The sequence below is a fragment of the Chlorocebus sabaeus genome, chromosome 8, assembly GCF_047675955.1.
Source record: "Chlorocebus sabaeus isolate Y175 chromosome 8, mChlSab1.0.hap1, whole genome shotgun sequence".
Taxonomy (NCBI): Eukaryota; Metazoa; Chordata; class Mammalia; order Primates; family Cercopithecidae; genus Chlorocebus; species Chlorocebus sabaeus.
Window position 1 is genome coordinate 142288083 of NC_132911.1, and position 25122 is coordinate 142313204.

General features: G+C 44.8%; 1 protein-coding gene across 2 annotated transcripts in view; it reads right to left on the reverse strand.

The window, feature by feature from the left end:
- The window catches only part of COL22A1 (collagen type XXII alpha 1 chain), a 327564-nt gene that overhangs the window by 59246 nt on the left and 243196 nt on the right, over positions 1-25122 (reverse strand). For both annotated transcript variants that reach the window (XM_008001616.3, XM_073018373.1), the window contains exons 41-45: positions 14781-14816; positions 13134-13187; positions 11841-11885; positions 7531-7578; positions 1268-1381 (exon numbers count right to left, since the gene is read on the reverse strand). In XM_008001616.3, the coding sequence (XP_007999807.3) occupies positions 1268-1381; positions 7531-7578; positions 11841-11885; positions 13134-13187; positions 14781-14816 (297 nt within the window). The remainder of the gene's footprint in view (positions 1-1267; positions 1382-7530; positions 7579-11840; positions 11886-13133; positions 13188-14780; positions 14817-25122) is intronic.

Consider the following 25122-nt stretch of genomic DNA (forward strand, 5'->3'; position numbering starts at 1 on the left):
CCCTGTACCATGTATGGGTAAGATACAAACTACAAATAAGAGGCTTAATTCTCTCTTTTTTGAAAAGAAAGAGAATCTCACCTAAGTCTTTTTCTTAAAGCATTTACTTTAGAAAACGGATCATTGTCAGTTCTTTATCTGTCTCTTTGAAATGTGTGTAAATCCTTTTAAAAGGCAAAGAAGACTTTTTTTTTTCTTTCCAGTTTGATGACCCAGGAATGTCTTTCTCTAGGAGTTAGGATCCATCTCTGTGAAATATGATCAGCAAGGAAGATCCACCTCTATCTCCCAATTTCTAGGGGATGGCATCTCCCCAAGTTGCAACACTACCTTCTTACATAAACATGCAAGAAGTTTATTTTCACTTTAGATAAAGCCAATTAGCTAAGACAGAGAGCCATCTGAATTACCAGGTGAATCTATGATGAACATATGTGACAAATAGCACTGTCAAGACCTCCTAGTTGAGGACTAATTATTGCTTACCTTGAGGAATTGTCTGTAATGGACTTTATCTGCTTAGCTATACAAAAGAGTGAGATTTCTTCCTGTCCTTACCATCTCTTAACAGATTGTCTGTAATGCACGTTATATTCAAGTTTAAATTTAATTCAATATTAAAATGGTTTTCTTTCTCTTCTACCTTTGTGAAGAAGTTTTCTGGGTTGGGAGGAGATTTTGTTTTTAATTCTATTTCCCCAGCACCCATGAAACTCCCTACCTCCGTTTTGCCCCAGGACAGACCATGAACTCCTTTAGAATAGAGTCTCAGCCTTTTTCTTCTGAACCTCCCCATTGTCTACATGTTGACTGACACATAAGACACACGTAATGGGGTGTCATAAACAGGCAATGACAAGGGATTGAATGCATGCATGAATGGACAGATCCATTGATTGATCTATGGGTCTGAAGTGCCTATCTTGGTGCCTATTACATAGTAGATAGGCAAAGTTGTTGGATGATAAAAGAAAGGAAGGGAGAAAGATGGGGAGGCAAGGAATGTAACTGAATGAGTATATGTTTCCAGGTGTCAGCATGTACTAGAAAGTCACAATCAACATCTTCTTAAAGTAACGAAGACCCATAGATACCCAGTTCTTACCATTTCCACAGTTGTGTCCCACAACCCAGTATTCCTCATCTATCTTGAATCTTGAACCCCTGAAACCCTGAACACCTTTGGAGGCAGATAGGGCAATATGAGATCTCCAGAATGATATTTTCATTGTGATGATAAAAATCAAGTTTCCCCTTTTCTCCTTACCTTTTTCCCTTCTGTGCCTTCTTTCCCTGGCTTTCCTGGGAGACCTTTGTCCCCCTTAAAACCTGGTAGACCAGGGAGGCCTGGGGAGCCAGGAGGGCAGTCATTGCACACATCCTGAGAGTGGAGAGAGAGGGAGGGACAAACAGAGAATGACTAGCAAATACAGTTTCAAAGCAAAGCAAAGTAGCCCTGGCTGCTACCTCTCCAGACGGAGATTTTGTTTTTAAATACCAAAGAAGATAGAAAAGCAAATAGGTGGACTGAGTCATGATCCAAATACTTTTGTGTCTAAACTTTGCATTTTCCCTTTCTTCACTGAAAGTTAGGTTTCAGCACTGACATGTCTGGATATTCCTCCATTTCCTCCTACTTCCACGCAGACTTCTGGAAGGATAGCCTGAGGAAATGATGTCAAAAATTCATGTAAAATGATCTGTGAGCATCTGAAAACATTAACAGAGCAGATTTAATACAAACATTTAGTATTACTAAAAATAGCATGCTCTGCCCCTGATGTTAGAGGCCAAGCTGGGAGCTGAATTCTCTGTTCTGCGTTTGCCCAAGTCAAGTGGTTTCTGAACAAGGAAGAAGGATAAACAAGGCGACAGGCACACACCCTTGGGACTTTGTTTCTGTGACACAATCCAGGCTCTGACCATGCTTACCTTTAGTTTTTACCCAAGGTAAGCATTTAATAAATGGTCCCTGGAGTTGGGCTTTGTTCTACTTCTTTATGGCAGGTAAATACTGCTCCTTGAGTAAATTTAAAGTCCTCTGAGCCCAGAGCATGTGTTTTCTGATTTGTCGGATCTTACAGTTTGGAGCACACTATGCGCTAAACAAAACTCACCTGACTGTACTCCAGCCTGCCTCCTCTACCTGCCTCGTGGTTTACCTCCTCCATGCCCTTCTCTCTAATCTTCCCTCTCATCCACCCTGCCTCTCTCCTTGTGATAGGAATTTAATGGATAACACAAGTAAAGCACTTAGAATACTCTCAAGAAAGATTGGATAAATGGATAGATAGATGATAGATAGATACACAGATACACAGATATATAGATAGATAATGCCCACACATTCAGCCATTATTGCTAATTTATTTATTCACTCAGTCACTCACTCATTGAAAAAATACTTGAAAGGCACCTATTATGTGTCAGGCACTGTGCTAAGTTTGGGACCACAGTGAGTGTGTGTCTTGAAGAGCTCTCAGTTCAACACTGTCAACTGACACAAACACACGCACTAACTACGGTCTTTTGAAAGCCCTACCAAAGGGATCTGCAAAAATCCATGCAAGCTGCACTGTTCACAGTCCATGAGGTGAAGCTGCAGGTGATTTAGTTTTTATCTTGGTCTTCGATTTCAGGATGGTAAAGCTTTTCCATCACAAAAGCATCTCTGAATGGCCCACCTTCCTTTTACTTGTTTCACCTACTCAGTCTTTGGAGATTCTTTAGTAATCTCCCACTCCAAGAAGCCTTCCTGATTGCCTGAGGATGGGGACAGGCTCCTCCTGCTCCCAGAAATCTCAGGAATCCTCACTACTGAAGTACTAATCTCCGTGTTGGAATGGTCTTTTATTCCATCCTCTCTCCACCCGGCAAACAGAAGGTGTAAGCACTCAGAGGACAGAGGTAGAATTATCTTTATATGCCAAATTCATAGCAAATATTCTTCCACAGGGCATGAGTGCTATAAATGAATGAATCAGGCAACCCAACCAACTAACCAACTGACTGACCAATCAACCAATTAACTGTCCACCTGACATTCTGGCGACTTGGGGCATCTTCCTTTAGTGGGTAGTTTGCAAAGCTGATTGGGTGATTTGGAGGGTGGGAAGAGTTAAATATTGGGATATATAAAGCAAGAGTGCATGAGATATTCAGCTTAATTAGATGAGCTGCTTTTGATAACTGTGTTTTGCTTGGAAGAGTAGCAGAGCTGAAAGGAGCTCACCTCTTTGTAGACCACCTCTTATTGTACTCTAAGATGAAATGCATCCATGAGACATTGCAACTGTGGATGGATGGATGGATGGATGGATGGATGGATGGATGGATGCAAATAGAACTAGCCTGATGACACCAAAAATTCTAGCCACTGAGATATTTCTGGACTTGAGTGTGCCCTGGTGATTGGAAGCCATTCTTTGCAGTGGGATTCATAACATAAAAAGGTTATAGCTGAGTAACACAAAAATCTCACAACTTTCCTATTTCTTTCTAATTTCTGGCAGGGTTCTCAACCTGGGCCTGTTGCACACTATGCAGGATTATTTCCTGAAGACCAGAACTGTTGGAGACCCAGACCTACCTGTGAGGGAGCTAGACTCAACTCACTGACCCAGTTCTGGAATCCAGTGAGCATAGGGTGAGCTCACCCCAATCTGCAGTCTTACAGATGTTCACCTTGGCTCCAGATCTCCTGGGACCCCCCAGTCCCTCCTGGCTCTGCACCAAAGTCCAGTTCAGAGGGCAGTTCACACTTTCTCTGAATGTATTGAAACTGGATAGGGTTGTGTTTCCAACCAAATGGGCTTGCCCATACTCCACTTAAACCTCTGTCCACCTGGAATCATGGCTTCATCTCCCTGAGTCTCCTTATCTGTGAAATGGGGATGTCAAAGTCTTATGATAAATGAGACAATGAGTGGAAAATGCCTGACACTGTCCTGACACAGAGTGAAAACACAGTGACTTTTAGCTGCTACATGTGCCATTACGGGTTTGTTTCTTTTCCTCCCTATATCTGTGGCCTTGTCCCATTTGCAGATCAGATGACCTTGATCATCAATACTAACTCCCAGTCTCTGGGCTTTCTGAGTTATCTCAGGTGAATCAATTAATATTTTTGAGTCTATTTCCTTACCTGTAAACAAGGATCATTCTTCTACTTTAGGAGACTGTTGTGAAATTTAAATAAAATAATGCATACAAAGTGCCTAGCATATTTCAGGGTTCATTGTATGTAATCTATAAATGTTCTTTCCTTCTGGTCTCCAACCATTCCTTTGGTCTAAGATATTTTCTTTTCTTTTCCTTTTTATTTTTTATTTTATTTTATTTTATTTTTTTGAGACAGGGTTTTGCTCTGTCACCCAGCTTGGAGTGCAGTGGTACAATCTAGGTTCACTGCAGCCTCCACCTCCCGGGTTCAAGCAATTCTCCCAACTCAGCCTCCTGAGCAGCTGGGAATACAGGCATGTGCTACCACGTCTGACTAATTTTTGTATTTTTAGTGGAGACAGGGGTTTTCCCATGTTGGCCAGGCTGATCTCGCACTCCTGGCCTCAAGTGATCCACCTGCTTCGGCCTCCCTAAGTGCTGGGATTACAGGCATGAGCCTCCGCACCCTGCCGGGCTGAACTATTTTCAACAAACTCAGCTTGTTATGTCACTGCATGTAACACTGTACTTTGCGTGGTTTGAAGTACCAAGTAAGCACTCAACAAAACGTTGACTACATGGAGGAATGCTACAGTCTTTGGTGTGTAGAAAAAAACAGTCGTTGCTTCCCAGGAGAAATGATCCACCTTCTCACTGGACATCTGAATCCTCTCTACTATATTCCTACCAAAGAGTTGCATAGCCTTCATCTCCAAATCTCTATGTGACAGGCAGAGAACTCACTAGCTGCCTGGACTTCATCAGACAGTTGTCAGGAAGTTCTGGCTCATGTAAAGATGAAACTGGATAGTAGAGAGGCTACGCAAAAGGCTTCAGAGTTGGTCACACTGGGTTTGAATCTTGGTTCTGCCACTAGCAGGTCTGTGACATTGAACAAGTGGTTTGCCCATCTATGCCTCAACCTCTTCATCTGTAAAATGCAGACAGCAACAGAATCCTCTCATAAGATTGTTTGTGAGGATTTAATGAAATAATATTTCTGCAAGGGAGTCAGGTAATGGAGACAATTTTAAGATGACCTCCTTGGGCACGGATTCAACTATGGACATTCATTTAACAGGGACTCTTAGAATTTACTACCCAGTAAGTTCTCCAACTATCAGAAAGAGATGTATGAAGTTATAAAACTCTCTGGCGCAGAGACAAATATTCCATAATATAAGATGTCTCAGCAGGGGAGACACCTGCCACCCAACCACCTAGACTAGACCAGCAGACTCTAACTTACAACATCAAGATGGCAGCCAGTGAATGCACAAAACAGGGAGATGAAGATAGTCTGCTCCCCAGACTATCCCAGGACTGGCCAAATCCACTCATCCCAGGCTGTTGATTATGGAATTTCCAGGCTAAGCTCAGCTCTGTGGCACCAGTGAGACTCCACAGGCCACCCTGCATGTAGGCGCTTGCATTCATTCTGGGGTTTCCAGCTGCTCTGAGGAGCGGAGCTGCATCCTTTCACAGTCAGGAAATATTGATTTGACTACATGTCTGTCTCAGTGCTATGGCCATGAGGAATGATGCTTAGCCATTTCAATGCTCACTCTTATTATTGACATATAGATTGGGACATCTTGAGGTTGAAATCCTCTGGGTGAGGGGTGAGGGGTGGTGGGTGGAGAGGGCTGGTCGCTGATGAAAACCCAGCTCCTTCTAGAGTGAGGGAATTAAGAAAAATAATCCAGGCTAATAAAAGCCTGTAATAAACAAAAGATGGAATCAATAGATAATGATTTCTTGTCATGTCCTTGACTGTCGGGGAAAAAAAAAAAACTATCACACTTGTCAACAAAAACTGGTAAAGATTGTTCTGCTACTTATTTTTTAATAAAATGTGTAATTTTCCCATCAAGGCATCTCAATTTGAATGAGACTGAACACCCCAGACTCCCAAGAAGGTTTTCTTTTTCTTTTGTTTTCTTCCCTTGGCTTCATGCATGAAGTAGGGATTTTCTCAAATCACCCAAGTGTCTTTTAGAGAACAAGAAGGAAGGAAGGGACTAGTCACATAAAATGCAGTGCCAACCCTTCACCCGGAGTTACGACAGAGGTTTCAAGTACAGGCAGCAGAAGGGGCCTCCTCACTCACTGTAGCACGCCAGTTCTTTCTGAAGTACAGACCCTACCTCTCTCTCCCTCGTTCAGAACCTTTCCCAGCTCTCAGCATTGAAGACCCCAGGCGCTTGGTCAGGCACCTGGATACCTGTGCAACTTGGCTTTGAGGTGTAACTCCAGCCACGCCCTGCCCTATGTTGGCCAAGTTATGTTCAGCCTCTCAGGACCTTTTCCTCTCGTGGGGAAAGCAAATGTGGTTCCAGAAACCCGTCAAGTCTGCACTCAGATCTGGGTTTGTCCTGGTTAAAAGGCCCAGCAGCCCACGTCACCTCACTGAGCCTGTGCTCTGGTCTTGGCCCAGCAGGACCCAGGTCCAGGCTGTTTGACTCTGCCACCGGCCCTCCTTTGAGAACACAAGTTAGTCCTGGGTAGGTTAAAGGCCAGCCTCTGGTGTCAGCAAGGAAGGATTTTATTCTTAGGATGTCCTATTCTATTCCATTCCATTCATTGACTCTCACAATATTTCAGCCTTCTTATACGCTAAACAACACAACACATAGTATTAACCCCATAGAATATTTGTGAAAATTACACAAGGGAGGCATATTAAACATTTAGTGCATCACAGCTCCAGATAATATTCTGCTGTATATCTGCAGTGATCAAAAAGGCAGCCACCAGCCACATGAGGCTATTAAGTATGTATAAAGAGGTTGGTGTGATCAAGCACCTGAATTTTTAATTGCATTTATTTATTTATTTATTTTTGAAACAGGGTCTTGCTCTGTCACTCAGGCTGGAGTGCAGTTGCATACCCATGGCTCACTGCAGCCTCTACCTCCTGGGCTCAAGTGATCCTCCTACCTCAGCCTCCTGAGTAGCTGGGACCACAGTCACATGTCACCACATCAAGCTAATTAAAAAAACAAAAATTTGGGTAGAAACCAGGTCTCTCTATGTTGCCCAGGTTGGTCTTAAGCTCCTGGGTTCAGGGCTCAAGCAATCCCCGCAACATGCTGGGATAATAGGGGTGAGTCACTGTGCCCGGCCTGTATTTAATTTTAATTAATTTAAATTTAGATTGAAGCATGTGGCCAGTGGCTGTTGTATTGGACAGGTGGATTTAGCACATCACCAGCCACATGGTGATTTCTCAACTAATGGTGCTGCTATTATTATTAATACTACCAAATAGTTGTTAAGACAAAAAAAAAAAACCCAACTTATTACCAAGATCTCCAATCCCACCATCACCATTTTCAAAACACATGCACATTTATTGTATGCTTTTACCTTAGCCAAGAGATTTATGTCCCCTGGAGACAATAGCGAAGAGAGGCCCTGTCAAGGTAAAAACAAACACATACATACACGCATATATACAGTAAATGCCAGGCATCTTGAGAAAGCAAAAGGCCTTCAAAGAGTGACATAACGCGTGGCACACTGTGCCATGCATGGGATACGGACAGCCAGTGGATGTCCCAAGCCTGGGAGCCACAGAAAGAAGACTCCTCCAAGACAGTAACTGCACAGCCTGCCAGTCCTAGCCAAGTCTGACTGACTTCAGCCTTGTTCCTTCCCTACTCTCCTTCTGTTTGCCCCTTCTCTTCTCCCGGTGGTCCCTCTTCCCCACCACCATCAAAACCTGATAGGTCATATGAGCACTGTGGGAGGCAAAGTGGCAAACTGTTCGCAATCTGGATGGTCGTGGATGTCTCAAATGAGCAACAGCTGTTATTATCAGTCATTCACAACCTAGTATGAATTTAAGCCAATGTCTTCAGCTCTCTCGGGTGAAATAGCATTTTAAACTTCATTTGTCATTATGGGTTAAAAGTCTTTAATTCCAGAAAGGGTATTTCAGAAATCAGGAGTAATTACAGAGCCTCTAAAGGTATGTAGGAGTCTGCAGGTGGCTGAACTCATGCTCAAACCCACTGTGAGTTGGAGCTACGGATTGTGTCTCACAATCACGGCCATCCTGGAACCCAAGACAGGCTGGAGGCTCAGAAAACATTTGGGTGCAAGGAACATAAGGTTAGGAAGGGAAATGGGAATTAAAAGGCAGACCCTAAAGGAAAGAAAGGATTCTTAGGTAGGACTTCCAGACTGGTGTGCTACTTTGCAAAATTCTAAATTTTACAAAGAAAAAGGAACACCAGAGGACCCAGGCAGCAGAAGCAAGGTGGTAGACTTAACAACTAAATGCATGGTGGGTGATTTCTCCTCATTAAGTTTGAGTTTAGGTGTACGAATTATAAATCCAGTCTGTCATTTTGGGGAGGCTGAAACCAAGGCAATTTTTCAGGCTATTTCCCCATCCCTGACCCCATGGGCATTCTGTCCCATCCTGTGGTTAGCAAAACCATGAAACAGGTAACACAAGTTTGCTCAAGGTAACTGCCACAGTGGCTTGAAATGTGCCGGTGGTGTTTCCTGTGTTGATATGATCAGAAATTCAATCAACACTCTGGGCTATTGCAAGATGGGATTCCCTGAGAGAGACTGAGGTTGAATTAAATCAGATTGGAGGTGCTCAAGGAATTACCCACACTGCAGTAAGAACTTACTTTGGATGTAGCTGCTAAAGTCAAGGCCAAGACCCGCCCCGCCCCCCTCCGCAATTATCTGAGTGAGGTCCTCTGAAGAAAAGGCAACCTTTGCTATAGTAATTTGTTAAAACTTTTAAAAGGGAAAGGTGTTTTATTTTGGAGCCGCATTTGTTTCCCCTGGGAAGTTTAATAATAGGAAAGGGTTCATATGGTTCAAATTGGTACTTTGTAATGCTGCTGGCATTGTCTTACACTGCCATTGAGCCTTTAGTGTGACTAGAGTGAGTTATATCAGACACAATGGCTGGGCACCAGTTACAAAGGGAGAGAGAACGAGGAGTGGATTTTCAGTCTAGGTACAGTGTGGTCTTGGATACAACTTCATTAACATCTTCCTATGTCTCATTTCTGCAAACCTCGTAAGTTTCAAAAGACACACAGAACCAGTATGTGGATGGAGGCAGTGGCCTTGTGAAGGTGGACTCAGGATACGGCAGACTGCCATCTCTGCCTTCTATGAGTCAGTCACTCATGTCACCTGTTGTTGGGCCCAGTGGGCTCAGAGAACAGTGGACAGCATGGGGATGTAGCTGTCAGTTTACATCCTACCTAGATCCTCCCCATTCTTGGTGCATCCTTACCCCTGGTGCTGGTTACACAGCCGATAACTGACTGATGGCAGGGTGAAAAGAGCTGGGCCTGGCCTCAAAGTGGGACGACAGCTTTGTGGTTCCATTCACAGTCCAGAGTTCCATGTGTGATCAGGCAGGGACTAGGCTTGACTTGAACCCACATTTTTGTCTGTTTTTTCCCCTGTCATGTCCTGCTTCCCTCCATCCTTGTAAGTTTCTCCTGAGAGCACTCCCTCAATCAGTCACTAGCGTAAGAAGCCCCACTGCAGGCTGTGCTTCCAGAGAACTCAATCTGACACAGAAGGAAGATCCCGGAACAGGAATTCTATGCTTCTCTTCAGGTGGGTGCAGCACTGGGGAAACACTTTGGGTCACTCTCTCCACCCTCTGAGGGATGGAACTGTGTAATTAAGAATTAGCTCAGCAGGCCAGTGTTGTCCAAACCCTGCACATTCCAAATGTGACCGACTCCCAATACAACCCCTAGACACCAAGGCTCTGGTGAGCTTCCACGGTTGCAACACCTTGTGAGTATTGTCACACATTGTGACTGGGAGAATTGGTGCTGTCTGTACAACTTCACCAGGAGAGGACAAATGGAAGCTTGTACTGGTCTTTCCTGGACTCCTTCCTGTGCACCTTTTTCTCTGTTGATTTTAATCTGTATCATTTTACTGTAATAAACCACTGCCATGAGCAGAACAGCTTTTCTGAGTCCTGTGAGTCCTTCTATGAGTCACTGAACATGAGGGAATCCCTGAGACAACCATGCCTTATTTGATTAGTGAGCTCAGAGAGACCCGAGAGCCAATGGGCCATACTTGGGACCATCCGGGAGGAGTATGTTCAGTGAATCTAATAGACCTTATCGCTTCTCTCTTCTCTCTTCTCCCTGTCTCTCTCCCCTCAGCTCTCCATTCTGCTGCTGACCACCTGAGAGATAATCATGATTATCCACATTGTCAGCTGCATTATGCTGACTTAACTATCTTTGCAGGGAGATGTCAAAGTCCAGATCTGGCAGAGGTCATCTGAACCCCCACTTGACTTCTGGCCTGAACCTCACTCTCCCTGCACTTCACCAGAGCTTTGTACTTTAATAATGAAGTGGCCTCTGTGAGGTTTATTTGGCTCTTGCAAAGCTGACTCCACAGGGGAGGAAACATGAGTAATTAAGGTGTCCCTAACTTCCAACAAGACTTTATACTCCTCTCATTGGAAGATCTTCAATGGAAAGTTTCAGGACCCTTAATGGCTGACCAGGATCCCTGTCCAGGTCTCTGCCGTACCCACCAACTGAGATAAGGGATGGGGAGTCACCCACACCCACAGGGACATCTGTGCCTTGGGTCCCTGTCTGGAAGTTGTCGCAGGCCAGGCTTGCAAAAGAGACAGGCAACCTCTCAGATCCTTCTCAAGGTGAAGCTTCTACCCAGGTGAGTATCTTGCTTTCTAAAACCAGACTTACAGCCTCACCCTTGAGGCCTGCGATTCCCCAGTATTGGTTGCTGCTGTCTCTTTCATCTTAGGCAGCTTTTTCCCCAGGACTCATCTCTCTCCCCATCTGCACAGCTGCCTCCCACTCTCCCAGGCCAGCACATCTCCAGTGCTCCTTCCCTAGAGGGTCCACCTATGACCAGGCTACTCAGCTAAACCTTTGGGGCTTCTCTGGCATTAGAAACTCAGTCAGAGGGTGTCCCAGGAGATGAGGGTGCCTCGCATCAGGGAAGCCTATAGGACTCTCGGGCTGGACTAAAGCCACATTGCCACAAACCCAACATTCAGGGTTGTCCCTGTCTCCTCAATCTTTCACAAATTCCCCTGTTCTCACCGTGAGGCAAGAAAGAACATTTCTTCCACGTTCAACAGAGGGCAACTGGGAAGGCTGACATCACCCAGTCAAGCGCTAGGAAATGGGCAAGTCAGGGATTTGCAATGGGTGCTGCTGTTGCTCATTTGCTCACCCCAGATCCACTTTTCACCCTTCTCTGTCTTGTTCCATGTCTGGGAGGTTAAACCCCTGGAATGTATCCCAGGCTGGCTTGCCTGCTGGCCCACAGTTGAATTCCCCAATTCGAGGCACTGTCAGGAAACCAGAGGGTGGGAGACATCCCTACCTCCTGGCCTCGGACCAAGCCTTCTGCAGTAGTATTGAACCCATGACTGAGCTCCTGTGTGCAATCCCTCTCTCACCATTCCACTCTCCCTGGGCTTTGAAAACAGGCATAATGGTGGTAATGACTTCCTACTATGGTTTATCTCTGGGTCTTACAACATCCCATATTAATTTCCTCCGCCCACAGTTTTGTCGAAGGTTCCTTTGTTAAAACCTCTTGAACCTTCTGAGTTGCATTTTTTATCTTGCTTACGCCTTGACTGATAGTCAATATTCATCCAGAACCATAAAATGACATACTGGCTTGCCAGGAGGCCCTCTTTCTCCTGGATTTCCTGGTGTACCCTAAGAGAAGAAGGAAAGAAGACATTAACTGGGGTAAGCACACAGTCCTGACCCACTCTACCCACAGCCTCTGCCAACCTCTCTATCTGCTAAATGTAATTCAGTGGGGAAAAAAATCATCAGACCATGAGGATTGGCACCAGTAAAAATGCATGGTTTCCAATCTCAGCTGAATACCCAAGGCTTCCCAGGAAGAATCTGACAATGGCAAATGTTTAGAACTACCCCCATAACTCCTGTCCTAAACACAAAACTAAAAACAACTCATGCACACAGAACATGTGCATGCACGCGCGCGCACACACACACACACACACACACACACCCTGTCTTAAACTTTCCGAGTGCTTTCCCAAACACAAGTAGAAGGAATGGCTTTGAAAAGTAGAAAAATACTTCTATTAGACTGGCTATAAGAATTAATGCTGAGAGTGGAACAGTGAAATTTGAATATTTGGAAGCAGGAATGAGAGAGTAATCTTCTCTTTGGAAACAGAACCCAAGGAAGAGAAGGGAATTTTGTTGTTCCTGCTTATAATGAACTAAAACTATAGAGATGAAAAGATGTATGTCTAAGCAATAAATATCACTGCTTACTAGTGCCAGACACCTTTGTCCTGTAAGGACTCATGGTTGTCATTTACCATTTGGTCAATGAGTATGGATCAAGTACCTTCTATGTGCCTGGCATGCTGCTAGGCCCCAGGGACCATGAGGATGCATAGGACACAGGGGCTCCTTCTTAGAGCTCAGAGATGGCTGGACAAAGGCCAAACAATGGAGATAAGAGATGACTGTCATTGTCACAAAGTGGGAAGTAACCCATCCGCACAATGAGCATCACGTACATCTGTGGAATTCCACGGAAAAGAGAGAGCCGTTCCAGGGAAGGGTCAGGGGGGACAAGTCCCTGGAGAAGGTAGTGCCTGACTCGAGTAGAACTGACTGGGGTATGTAAGACTTTGACTAAGAAATTAGGGAACATTGTGTGGGATATCCAGGAGTTGAAAAGATTTTGAAAACTTAACACAAATAAACACAGGAAATAAAATTGGATAATAGAAAATTACCAGCCACACTCAGTAGAAGAGCGAAAATAAAAAGCATGCCCATGGGGCTTCCTGGAAATCCTCAACCGGGCTACGAAGTTGGCCACACGGTCAAAGGAGGCCAGGAGATGGTGGAGGGTGGGCTTTCAGGGGTCATGTAAGGGCCTTCACTGAGTCCACGCCGTTTCTCTGTACTTACATCCCGGCCGGCTGGGCCCTGGGGGCCGGGGAATCCAGGTAAGCCTCGTGATCCCTGAAGAAAAAGAAAAGAAGACACTGACACCCCACAATATTGTAAGCAAATAAGGACACTCCCTCCTTGGCAATAGTTGGCTTTCCTTCAACACGTGGTCTGTTGCTATGAGGAATCTGATAAAACACGTGCACCTTGCTCAGAGCTTACTCAACTGACTGTACTATGTGGGGGTACGTGCTCGACACACAGAGAGAATGCTCTGGAAAACCTTCATTTTGAGCCTCACAACTCGGACCCCATTTGTATAATTCCCTTGCTTGAGGGAAGGGGACAGCTCCTGCGGTGAGATGGGCCTGAGCTCAAACCCTGGCTCACTCCTTTCACGTCCTATGGATCATCAGCCCCAAGAGCTGCTAACCAGGTGGTTAAAGAAGTTTCTTTGTGCAAGACCCAGCACAATACTGAGCACATGCCCGGCGATTACTACTCTTTGTAAGAAAATAATTTCTAGCTACAAATTTCTGGACAACATCAGAAAATGACACACGTATCTTTCAGTATGGATCTCATTTCCTATAAGATTTTTCCTTAAGTAGGTCTAAAAGTGGGAATTCCTGGCAGTTGCTGGAACTGTGCTACAGGGCTGCTCAGGAGCTGACCCTGCGTCTCCTGGGCCTTCACAGACCTCCTCTCACATCAACCCCTCCATCTAGAGTCCCACCTGTTTGCCTCTGCTTTGCAATAACTTGCTCTGAAATCTCATGTCTATCAGTTCACTACGTAGTACCTCAATTTCTTCATCCATAAAAACGGGTATAAGGAGCCCTGTAGCCCTGTGCTGGGCATGGTGGCTCACACCTGTAATCCCAGCTACTGGGGAGGCTAAGGCAGGAGAATTGCTTGAACCCAGGAGGCGGAGATTGCAGTGAGCCAAGGTCATGCCACTGTACTCCAGCCTGGTTGACAGAGCAAGACTCTGTCACACACACACACAAAGCAATCCCTGTCCTGATTTCAGAAATCATATAAATAAAGGTTATTTAAAATATGTTCACAAGACACAAGGTACAATATCATCCCAGTTGCTACAATGCAGCTATTTCCCCTGGGGTGAATTTATAGGAAATCACATTTTCCCAGTAAATGCATGCACAGGCATGTCATGGATGGTTGCTGCTCCTAAGAATGAAGGCTTACTGAGAGCCCTCCTGTTGCTTCAGCATAAAGTCAGGCCATCAGGTCTCCACAGTGGCCCCCGGGTCTTGCTCTGCCCACATGACAGATTAAGAGCAGTTCCCACATTGGCTCATTGCCGTGTGGTTGGGGTTGGTGAAACCAGGATTCAAAATTAGTTCTTGGCTGAATTCATTAAACCATGGCCACCCTTCTGTGTTGACAAGATGCCCAAAACAGAAGCCAGTCTGTTTGCCTGACTATAATACGGGCATGGCATCCCTTCTCTGCTCATATGCACATCAATCACACTCTGTTCCACAGGTCAGAGTTCGTATCTTGGAGTCTGCCCTGTTCAATAATGTGAGCAAATCTCAGAATCTACTTCAGTTTTTGATGCCTCCCATTTAAAACTGCTTTGATTCGAGCAGGATTCTCCGTATAGAAACTCATCCCTTTATTTAAAGCATACTGTACCGGGGGGCCTTTGTCTCCTGGTGGTCCGGAAGGGCCCTAGAAACAAACAAACAAGTATGTAAGCAAAGTAGAAATGACATGCTGATGTAAACAAGCTATGGTGTTTATTCCTTAGACAGGTCCTCAGTTGTCCCGGAAGGAGTTACTAACTTCCTCCTACCTTGAAGCCGCCCTGCCATACCCTCTTACCACCTACCCACCCACAAATGTTGCCATGAAAATCTCTCTGGAAGCTCCTCCACTTGCCCCTCAACTGATGCCACCCTATCATCTTCCCTGCATAGCTCCTGACACCTGGGCCCAATTCTACTTTGTAGCTCTAGTGTGAGGTTGAACCCGGCAGCCCCAACTTCCCTGTATTGCACCCCCTTGGACATGTACTGGCTCTTTCTACTCAGGAAAGGATGGCCATGATAACGACCACATTCCCCAGCCATAGCCTTAGTGCCTGAGGTTGCAGTAGTCAAGCTCCCTTCTCCAACAAGGGGTGCATGCGCGCGTGCGCACACACACACGCACACACGCGCACACGCGCACACACACGCACACACGCACACACACACGCGTGCACACACACACGTATACAGACACACAGACGTGGGCCTGGCATCCTCCACAGTGCCCAGTTCTTTGCCCAGACAGAATTTGGCTTCTAGATATCATGCTTAAGATGCTGTTCATTGATTGACTGGAAGGCATTCACATGCAGTCCCAAGTCTTGCAGCGAATGGGATCGTCCCTTGCCCCTGAGGCTTTGCTATGCTTGTGCATTTTCATGAAGACTCTGTCCTGCCTTTCTACCTGGAAACATTCTTGTCACCCTCTGGTTCTCCTTTGAGAAATCCCTGCCTGTGGAGAGCCTCCTCTGGCTTCTCCCAGGGTGCTCACTGGATAGTCTCCGCCCCTGCACACGCCCTGCCTAAGACTGAAAGTCCAGCATTGTTACTGCCTGTTGGCCTATTCTTCTTCACTGAATGGACTGAACGGTCCCATGAGGTGGCTGCCGAGTCTGCATTCTTACCATGCTCTCTCCACACTCAGCAAGCGCCGTGTGCATTGCAAGAACATAGCAGACTACAGCACAGCAAATAGCATTTGATCAAAATGAAAAATTTAAAGCACAAGGAGAACTTGAGAATCAGTGCCAATCATCCTTTCTTTTCACTGACGATCAAACTAAGTCCAGAGGAGAGAGAGAGACGTGCCCAAGACACACCAAGAATCACTGGCCAGGATGAGGTTAGTCTCACATTCTGCCCTCAGTAACGTGTGCCCTGCATCTCCCTGTAGCACAGCCCACGAGAATGTCCCTAGGTATTCCTGAGAGAGCACAATGATTTCACACCAATGCCAAGTTTCCTGCAGTGAGGTGGCAGGGGTAACCTAAAAGCCTACCCATTAAATATGCCCCAGAGCAGTCTAATATAAAATAGAATAAGCATCATTTTAAGTGTGTAGTTGGGCACTAGAGAAAGTAGAGAAAATCTCCAGAGGTCTAGAGAAAGAGACAACTGAGAAGCAGTGCCCTAAATCTACACAGACCTGCCCTGGAGAGGAGCAGGACTCTGAGAGCTGTGCAGGGACGGGAAACAAGGCTGGAGGCCCTTTTGATCAGGAAGTTGAAACTCAGAACAGTAAGTAAAGGCAAATCCTTCAGTAGGTTATAGCAGGGGTCCACAGGCTTTTTTCTGTAAAGGGACAGATAGTAAAGTGAAGGGGTAGAGAAGAAAATGATGTCAAGGAAGCTCACCCACTCACCCATCTTTGTCTGGGATGCAGGTGCATGATGACGGAAGCCTCCTCTGAGAACTCACCCTCAGGGCCCTGCCCTCACAGGCATCTGGGAGCTCTAAGTCAGAAGTCCTGCAGAACTTCAGCTCAAAACCAATGTGCCTACACACAAGTCAACGTCTGGGCACCCAGAAAGAAAATCCCCTAGGAGCATACAGAGCAGCGAAAGGATCTTCACAGAAAGATCCCCAAAGGCACAGAACTGCAATCTCAAATTACAAGGCTATTCACCACAAGGACATAACGAGTGGTAGAACTGAGTTTCCATGAACTTCAGAGAACGGGGTAGTCAGACACAGGCAATAAAAAAGGTCTATTAAAACGATTACATATAGGGAAAAAAAAGAAAGAAAACACAGAAAATAACATGGCATTATCCAGAAAGATCTGGCAGGTATGAAAAGAGCCAGAGTACATTTTTAGAAATAGAAATGTAGAGTCATTAAAATTAAAAAAAAGTAATAACCAGGTTAATTTGAAGCTAATATAAAATAGGAATTTCCCAGAATAATTGTCTTTAAGAATCATGGCAAATGTCATTTCCTGAAGAACCTATGCAGAGTGGCAACTGAACTAAAATATATATATATACATAATTCTTAAGACACACAATGATTATGACTGAACAGTGGCAAATCACAGTAAATTTCTGAAATTATTCATTTTTCCCTCTTGACCAAATGAATGAAAAATCACCAGAATGTAGCACATTTGCTTCTCTCTTTCTCTTGAAATCTCCCATCATTTCTCAGAATTCTATCTCATTCCAAAAATGGCTGAAAGAGTCATACGCCCACATAGGCAGGTCTGGCTAGGGAAACAGAGATGAATGAATAACTAATAGCTGCACAAGGGGGACTTCCAGCTATTGGTCTATATGCCAGGAGTGGTCCTATCTGCTCCATACACAGATAATCTCACTTCAACCCCAATCAGAGGCCTACAAACTGGGTACTATCAACATTTCATTGTTATAGATGGAGAAACTAAAGCTAAAATTCATTAAATAGCTTTCCTAAGGACAAGCAGAAAAAATGATGGACTCAGCATTCCATCTCTGGTCTACTTGACTCAGAAGCCAGTGCTCCCCTCATTCTACCTCACTGCTTCTGTCACGGTGTAGGTCAGTGGTGCACATGGGCCACCATACCTGCATTTGAACTGTGTTCCTTTCACAGTAGTTCCCAGGGAGGATGGATATGTATTCCTTAAGGAAAGGGCGTGAGGGATGGTTTGTTATTGGCCTGGGAAATGTCATGTCATTTGAGAGTCACCCTTTGTTTTCAAGTTAAATCCCAGGATCCACTTTAAGCATTTAACTTGTTTACCAGGCCAGGCTCCAAATTATCTTCTTATGTCATTTAATAGAAAATCCACGTTGAAGGATGTGTTCTTAAATTAAAGGTCTTCATTTCAAATCTTAGTTTATCAATCATCAGCTGTTTGACCTTCAGCAAGTTACTTAAACAGCTTCTCTGACCTTCACTTTTCTCAGCTGTAATACAAATCTAGAGTATCACCTTGCCTTGTGTTATCAGAAATAAAAGAAGATACTACAAGAAGTGAAGCAGGCAGTGCCCAACCATAAAAGCCTTTCCCATGTCTATCCTGTTAGTTTACTTTAAGAACGATAAAGGTGTGTTGAAGAAGGGGACTACACAAAGACTTTCTAAAGTCATTCCTATATCTGAAGCTCAAATACATTTTCAACAATTACAACCCTCTTCTCTGAAATTACGGCCTCTGATGTGTTTGTTCAAGAGTCATTTTACCCTAATGCCCGGATTTGGGCCTTTGATACCAGTTTCCATTAAGAGAAACTACTACGACTTCTTGAAGAAATGACTGATCAGAGACCTGGACAAGAAATGTACACAACAAACCTAGAGCAAGGAAAGCATCAAAGACTGCTAAGTTGTGTCAAAGGTAATCAGGATCAACTTAAATAGACCTCCATTGGCAGAAGACAAGACAAACTGAGCATCAAAAGGAAGACTAGCTGCAGTAATTTAAAACACATCTAATGTGTTTATATCCCCAAGTTCAAAATTATTCTTAGAACAAACAACAACAACAAGCATCTAATTGGTCCTCTTTGCAAGATGCTAGGGAACCAAGTCATTATTTGAAAACAAGGGAAAGACTTCAAGCATTTATATTCTGCCTTCCATATGTCTTGTACCACTGCGTATCCAAAGGGTGCTTTAGAGAACATTTCTCTATATAGAACTATTCCAGCTAATAAAGAAAGAATGAACGAACTAGAATAGCGTCAGTTTGCAACCCTTGATGTACTAATTGGTGGGAGCATTAGACACCACAGGGTGAATGCATCACAAAGAGGCTCCACCAGACATCATGTGCCTCCTGCTGGATGAACACCCCACCTGTGAAGTCTTGCCAACAACATCAAACCAGAATCCAATCAAGCCTCGAGGTCTGAGTACCAACTTAGCTGAACCACAGGGACAGAGGAATGCATTGAGCTATTACATTAACAAAATTCCAGATGGTGGAAAATTCTATGAGACAAAAAAAAAAAAAAAAAATGGAAACATCCAATCAATTGCTATACGTTTATTTGGATCTTAAAGAAACAAACAAAAAACACAGAAGCGTGACATGTATGAAATAATTAGAAATTTGAACACTGACTAGATATTTGAGGGTGTTATAGATTTTTAAGGGGTATATTATAAAATTCTGGTTCTGTTTTTTAAAATTCTTATCTTTTAGAAACATATACTGAAATATCTACAGACAAAATGTGTCTGGAATTTGCTTCAAAATAATAGAAGGTAGTGGATAAGAGGAAAACCATGGTCATTGGCTGTGGGATCCTGGCACTAGTTGTGGCTATATGGGTGTTTATTTTACTATTCTACTACTTTTAGTATATTTGAATTTCTCCATAATAAAAACTTATAGATATACATACAGAGACACACATACATACACACATATACCACACATATGAATACACTTACATCTGAATACACTTACATGTGATGCACATGCACAGCCATGCTATTGGTGTTTTCTGACAATTATCATAGTTTTACAAAACTGAAAGTCCCATATGGCTTTAGATATGTGAAACACGTTCTCTTCTTTCCCTGCTATCAGGCTGTTCTAAAAACCAGCTTCCTTTCTCTAAGAATTGATCACCTCTTTGTTCCTTCTACCAAAGGCACAGATCTGAAAATAAAGTGAACTTTTATTCTCTGTAATCTTTGATCCGAGTGCCTCACGTGTGCGCAGGCCTACTGCTGCGTGCTGGGGTGGGTGGCCGAGTGGCTGCGGGGCATGGAGCCCGCCTATGTGAAGCGCTCCAGGTGAGAGGGAAATCTCTGTGGTAATGATTGATCAGGCTCAGTGAGTCAGGGTTACGGGATGCCTAGAGCTACTGGCATCAGCCCAAGAGAGTTTGAGGAATCTTCACCCAGAGGGGGACAGGAGAAAAGAGGTTTAGTGGGGTGGGGCCTTCACAGGTAGAGAAGAGGATGAGGCAGCACTAGGCCAAGATGAGAGCACTAGGCCAAGAGGAGAAGTCAGACTCTGTGCTCAGAGAGCAGCACGGGTGCCTCCAGGAATGTCCCGAGGAAGCTGTGGTCTGAAGGAGAAGGGCCCGAGCACCTTGCTGGAGAGGCCTCTGAAGCTACCCACCAGGTAAGAGGTGGGCTCAGATCCAGGCTTTAGGAGGACAGCTGTGGCTGCGGAGTGGAGAAGGGGTCAGAGGGAAGAGACCAGAGGCCCAGAGGCCAGGCAGCTGGGGAGACCAGCGGGAAAACCCACGAGCGATGCAGGGGCTGAGTGAAGCTGAGCGGGAAGTGTGGAAATGGAGAGCAGGGAGTTCCAGAGAGGGCTCGGCCATGGCTGTAGGGTCTGCTAAGGAAGCAGAGATGAGGGTCCTGGAGGCCGGTCAGGGCAGTATCTGGCCTTTCCCTTGTCTGGTACCAAGAAGTCTTTCTTGTGCTGGCTTTAACTGTGTAGAACCAGAAACAGTCCAGGACAGCCCAGCTCCTCCCACCATGTCATGAATGAGGCTCCTGGAGCCACAGGGACAGCAGAGGCTGTCTTCTAGCTTAAAAACAAAGAGTGCAGACTTCAGGGCAAGATCAACGCACGTTCAAATGCCTGCTTTGTCCCTTACCAGCAGAGTGACCAAGGCCAGCTGCCTAAACTTCTCTGAGCCTGAGTCTCCTCATCTGAAACCTGGAGACGATAATAGTAACACCTTACTGGACCGCTAGGAAGACTAGAGAAGGCAGTGGCATGTCAAGCCAAGTGCCCAGCATGTTAAGTGTGCCTTAGGAATTATTATTGAGAACAACAAAATGGTTTGTTTCATTTAGAAAGGGGAGTTCCCAATCAGAAGTGGCACTAGAAACTTATTTTAAAACTATTAACTATTTTCTATCTCCATCAACAGAAGAAATTCCTAAGACTTTTTTTTTTTTTTTTTTTTGAGATGGGGTCTTGCTCTGTCACCCAGGTTAGAGTGTAGTGGCACAATCTTGACTCACTGCAACCTCCACCTCCCAGATTCAAGCGATTCTCCTGCCTCAGCCTCCCTAGTAGCTGGGATTACAGGAGCCCACCACCACACCCAGCTAATTTTTATATTTTTAGTAGAGATGGGGTTTCACTATGTTAGCCAGGCTGGTCTTGAACTACTGACCTCAGGTGATCCACCCACCTCAGCCTCCCAAAGTGCTGGGATTACAGGTGTGAGCCACTGCGCCCGGCCATCTTGAGACTTCAATATAAAAACTGTGGGAGGCTCAGCTCCTGGTTATACACAAAGCAATACAGGAGCCCTGGAGTCTGGGAGGTGGTGTGTGGCTTTACACCTTCCTCAGCCTCCTCCTTCACTGCCCACAGGACGCAGCTCTGTGCACGGGGCAGGGTGAGAATGGATCTCAGTGAATCAAGCGCTGTACATTCCTTGAGCATCGGCCACGGGGGCAAGGCCGGGAGCTGGACCCTGGGGTAACCATGGACAAATGCCCAGTGTTCCCAAGTAGCATCCAGACAAGATGGGGGTACTCACACCTAAAGGAATTTAGCCAGCCTAATTCTTGGGACAGCCTGAGTGACTTTGGTTCTTATGATCAAAGGAATTGGACTAAAGCAGGCAGATAAGACATGAGTTTAAATAAATAAATAAACAAACAAACATGGGCTAGACATAGAAGTCAATCGTACAGGAGCAATCATGCATATAAAAAGCCCTTGGTAGGCCGGGCACAGTGGCTCACACTTGTAATTCCAACACTTTGGGATGCCAAGGCAGGTGGATGGCTTGGACTCAGGAGTTTGAGACCAGTCTGGGCAACAGGTCAAAACCTCATCTCTACAAAAAATGCAAAACTTAGCCAGGCATGGTGGCTCGCACCTGAAGTCCCAACTACTCAGGAGGCTGAGGTGGGAGGATCACTTGAGCCCAGGAGTTTAAGGCTGCAGTGAGCCATGATCACACCACTGCCCTCCAGCTTGGGGGACAGAGTGAGACCCTGTCTCAAAAAAAAAAAAAAAAAAAAAAAGCCACTGGTGAGTGTGAAGACTTAAGTGAACATGAACTTTCATTACTACAGTTGGCCCCTAAGCAACATTGAATGTGCAGAATCGAATGTGCAGGTCTACCTAAATGCAGACTGTTTTCAATAAATACTTTGGAGATTTTCAACAATTTAAAAAAACTGTCAAGTGACCCAGTGGCCTAGAAATATTGAAAAATTAAGCAAAAGTAAAGTATGCCATAAATGCAGAAAATATAGAGATACTAGTCTGTTGCATCATTTAGTATCATAAAATATACACAAATCTATAATAAAAAGCTACAGTTTGTTAAAAATGTGTGCACACAAACACAGATTATACATGGCACCGTGACTGTTGAGAGAAATGTAAAGAAACATACATGCAACATTAAGTCATAACTGCATAAAATTAACTGTAGCCAGACCGTAGTACTATAATAATTTTATAACCACCTCCTGTTGCGATCGTGGTGAGCTCACGTGTTGTGAGTAGCTGCTTAAATGCTGTGTGATTCTAATCATCTCTGTGTGAGCAGTCTCTCTCTCCAGTAAATCGCGTTACCAAAGTAAAAAGTGTTCTCTCACAGTTCTTGTGTGTGTGTGTGTGTGTGTGTTTGTCATGTTTATTGCAATACTGTAAACACTGAATAACACCAGAAAACCCATACGAAGCACTACAAGTCATGCTGGAAGTTCTCCCAGGGAGCAGAGAAAAGTCGTGATATTACAAGAAAAAGCTGAACAGCAGCCAGGCACGGTGGCTCACGCCTGTAATCCCAACATTTTGGGAGGCTGAGGCGGGTGGATCATGAGGTCAGGAGATTGAGACCATCCTGGCTAACACAGTGAAACCCCATCTCTACTAAAAATACCAAATCAAAATTAGCCGGGCATGGTGGCGGATGCCTGTAGTCCCAGCTACTCGGGAGGCAGAGCTTGCAGTGAGCCAAGATCACGCTACTGCACTCCTGCCTGGGCGACAGAGCAAAACTCCATCTCAAAAAAAGAAAAAAAATGAAAAAAGCTGAATGATTTGATGTGTACCTTACACTGAGGTCTGCAGCTGTGGCTGCAGCCCTTTCCAGTGGGCTGTTCTTGCAAGCAAACAACACAAACTTACAGTATCGATAAATACTGTACAGTACTATAAATGTATTTTCTCTTCCTTATGATTTTTTTCATAACTTTTTTCTCTAGCTTGCTTTGTTGTAAGAATACATGGCACAAGTATACATATGTAGCAAACCTGCACGTTGTGCACATGTACCCTACAACTTGAAGTTTAATAATAATAAATAAATTTTAAAAAAAAGAATATAGCATATAATACATATAACAAGCAAAACGTGTTACTTGACTGTTTGAATTATCAGTAAGCCTTCCAGTCTACAGTAGGCTATTAGTTAAACACGGGGATAGTCAAAAGTTATACTCAAATTTTCAACTGTGCAGGGTCAGCACCCCAACTGCCACATTATTCAGGGGTTCAACTGTATGGTACCCCTGCTGGAAGAGTGGTTAAGGGCATTTTCTTGGAGTCAGAATGCTGGGGTACCTGTCCTAGCTCTACCATGTCCTAATGGTGACTTCACATCTCTATTTCATCATTTGTAAAATGAAAAGAAAAGCGGAATCCACCTGCTAGAGTTTCTGGGAGAAACAAATGAGAGACTGTGAGATAAATGAGAGGTAGACATGGAGGCCTTTGCTCAATCTTATCTCTGCAAGTGGGCAGTTTATGTTGGCTGTGATTGCTATTACTCTAATATTTCAGTCGCTGTTATCTTTATTATTAATATATTATTCCTTCGAAAGTGGGGGAATGAAAAAAAAACCCTTCTGTTAGGGCAGTTGAGATATTTGATTGCACATAACGGGGCCGTACTTCCTGTCACTCTTAGGCTAGAAGGCCCCCTGGAGGGCAGGGAGCCCGGGGGTTCCGTCCCTTTTGTACGTGCGTCCTCAATGCCTGGACCAACTGATGTAAGGCATCAGTACAACTAATTCCCAGGAGCAACAGTGAGAGGCCCAAAAAGGGAGGTCATTTCAGGCTGCAAAGTCTGAGAAAGACATCAGGCAAACAGAATTGCCATGACATCACCAGGGCAAAGGCAGGGAAGCAGGTATTATCACCAGTATTATCATGTTGTAATCCTCCCAATTTCCTTGATGCTGCTGCAGAAATTGCTGGCACCTGATCCATCAGGAAACTGAGGGCCAGGGTAGGAAGGAGCAAGTCCTGGGTTACATATGGGACCTTGTCTTTACAAACCCCAGCTCCTTCAGTCAAACTAACTTGGACTTTAATCTGTCCCAGGGCCTAAGTAGGCTCATTTTGTAAGCATCTTAAACATTGCTAAGGGAACATCAGAGGCAACCTGAAGATTAAAGGGATTTTTGTTTGTTTGTTAATATCTTGAAGCAGCAAGCCAAAACCCCCAAACAACGGCCTCATCATTCATCCCCTGCCTGGTGACAGTGCAGATTGGCAGACAGAGCTCCTGGCTGCCTTCCAGGGAGTCAGTGCTGCCCTGGATGCCAAAGGCATGGGAGCATGACACCACGGGAGGAAGGAAGCAAAGAATAACTTCTTCTTCTTTTTTTTTTTTAGACAGAGTCTGGCTCTGCTGCCCAGGCTGGAGTACAGCGGCGGATCTCAGCTCACTGCAACCTCCACCTCCCACGTTCAAGCAATTCTCCTGCCTCAGCCTCCTGAGTAGCTGAGATTACAGGCATGCACCACCACGCCTGGCTAACTTTGGTATTTTTAGTAGAGACAGGGTTTCACCATGTTGGCCAGGCTGGTCTCAAACTCCTGACCTCAGGTGACCCACCTGCCGCAGCCTCCCAAAGTGCTGGGATTACAGGCATGAGCCACCGTGCCCGGTCCCAGCCGGATCTATCATTAATGTGCCTTCTTTGAGGGACCTCACAGAAGATTAATGGAAATGAATAAATCCTGCCCATCCTGCCGAAGCCACAAAGCAAGGTGTTGCAGGGGGAAAAGG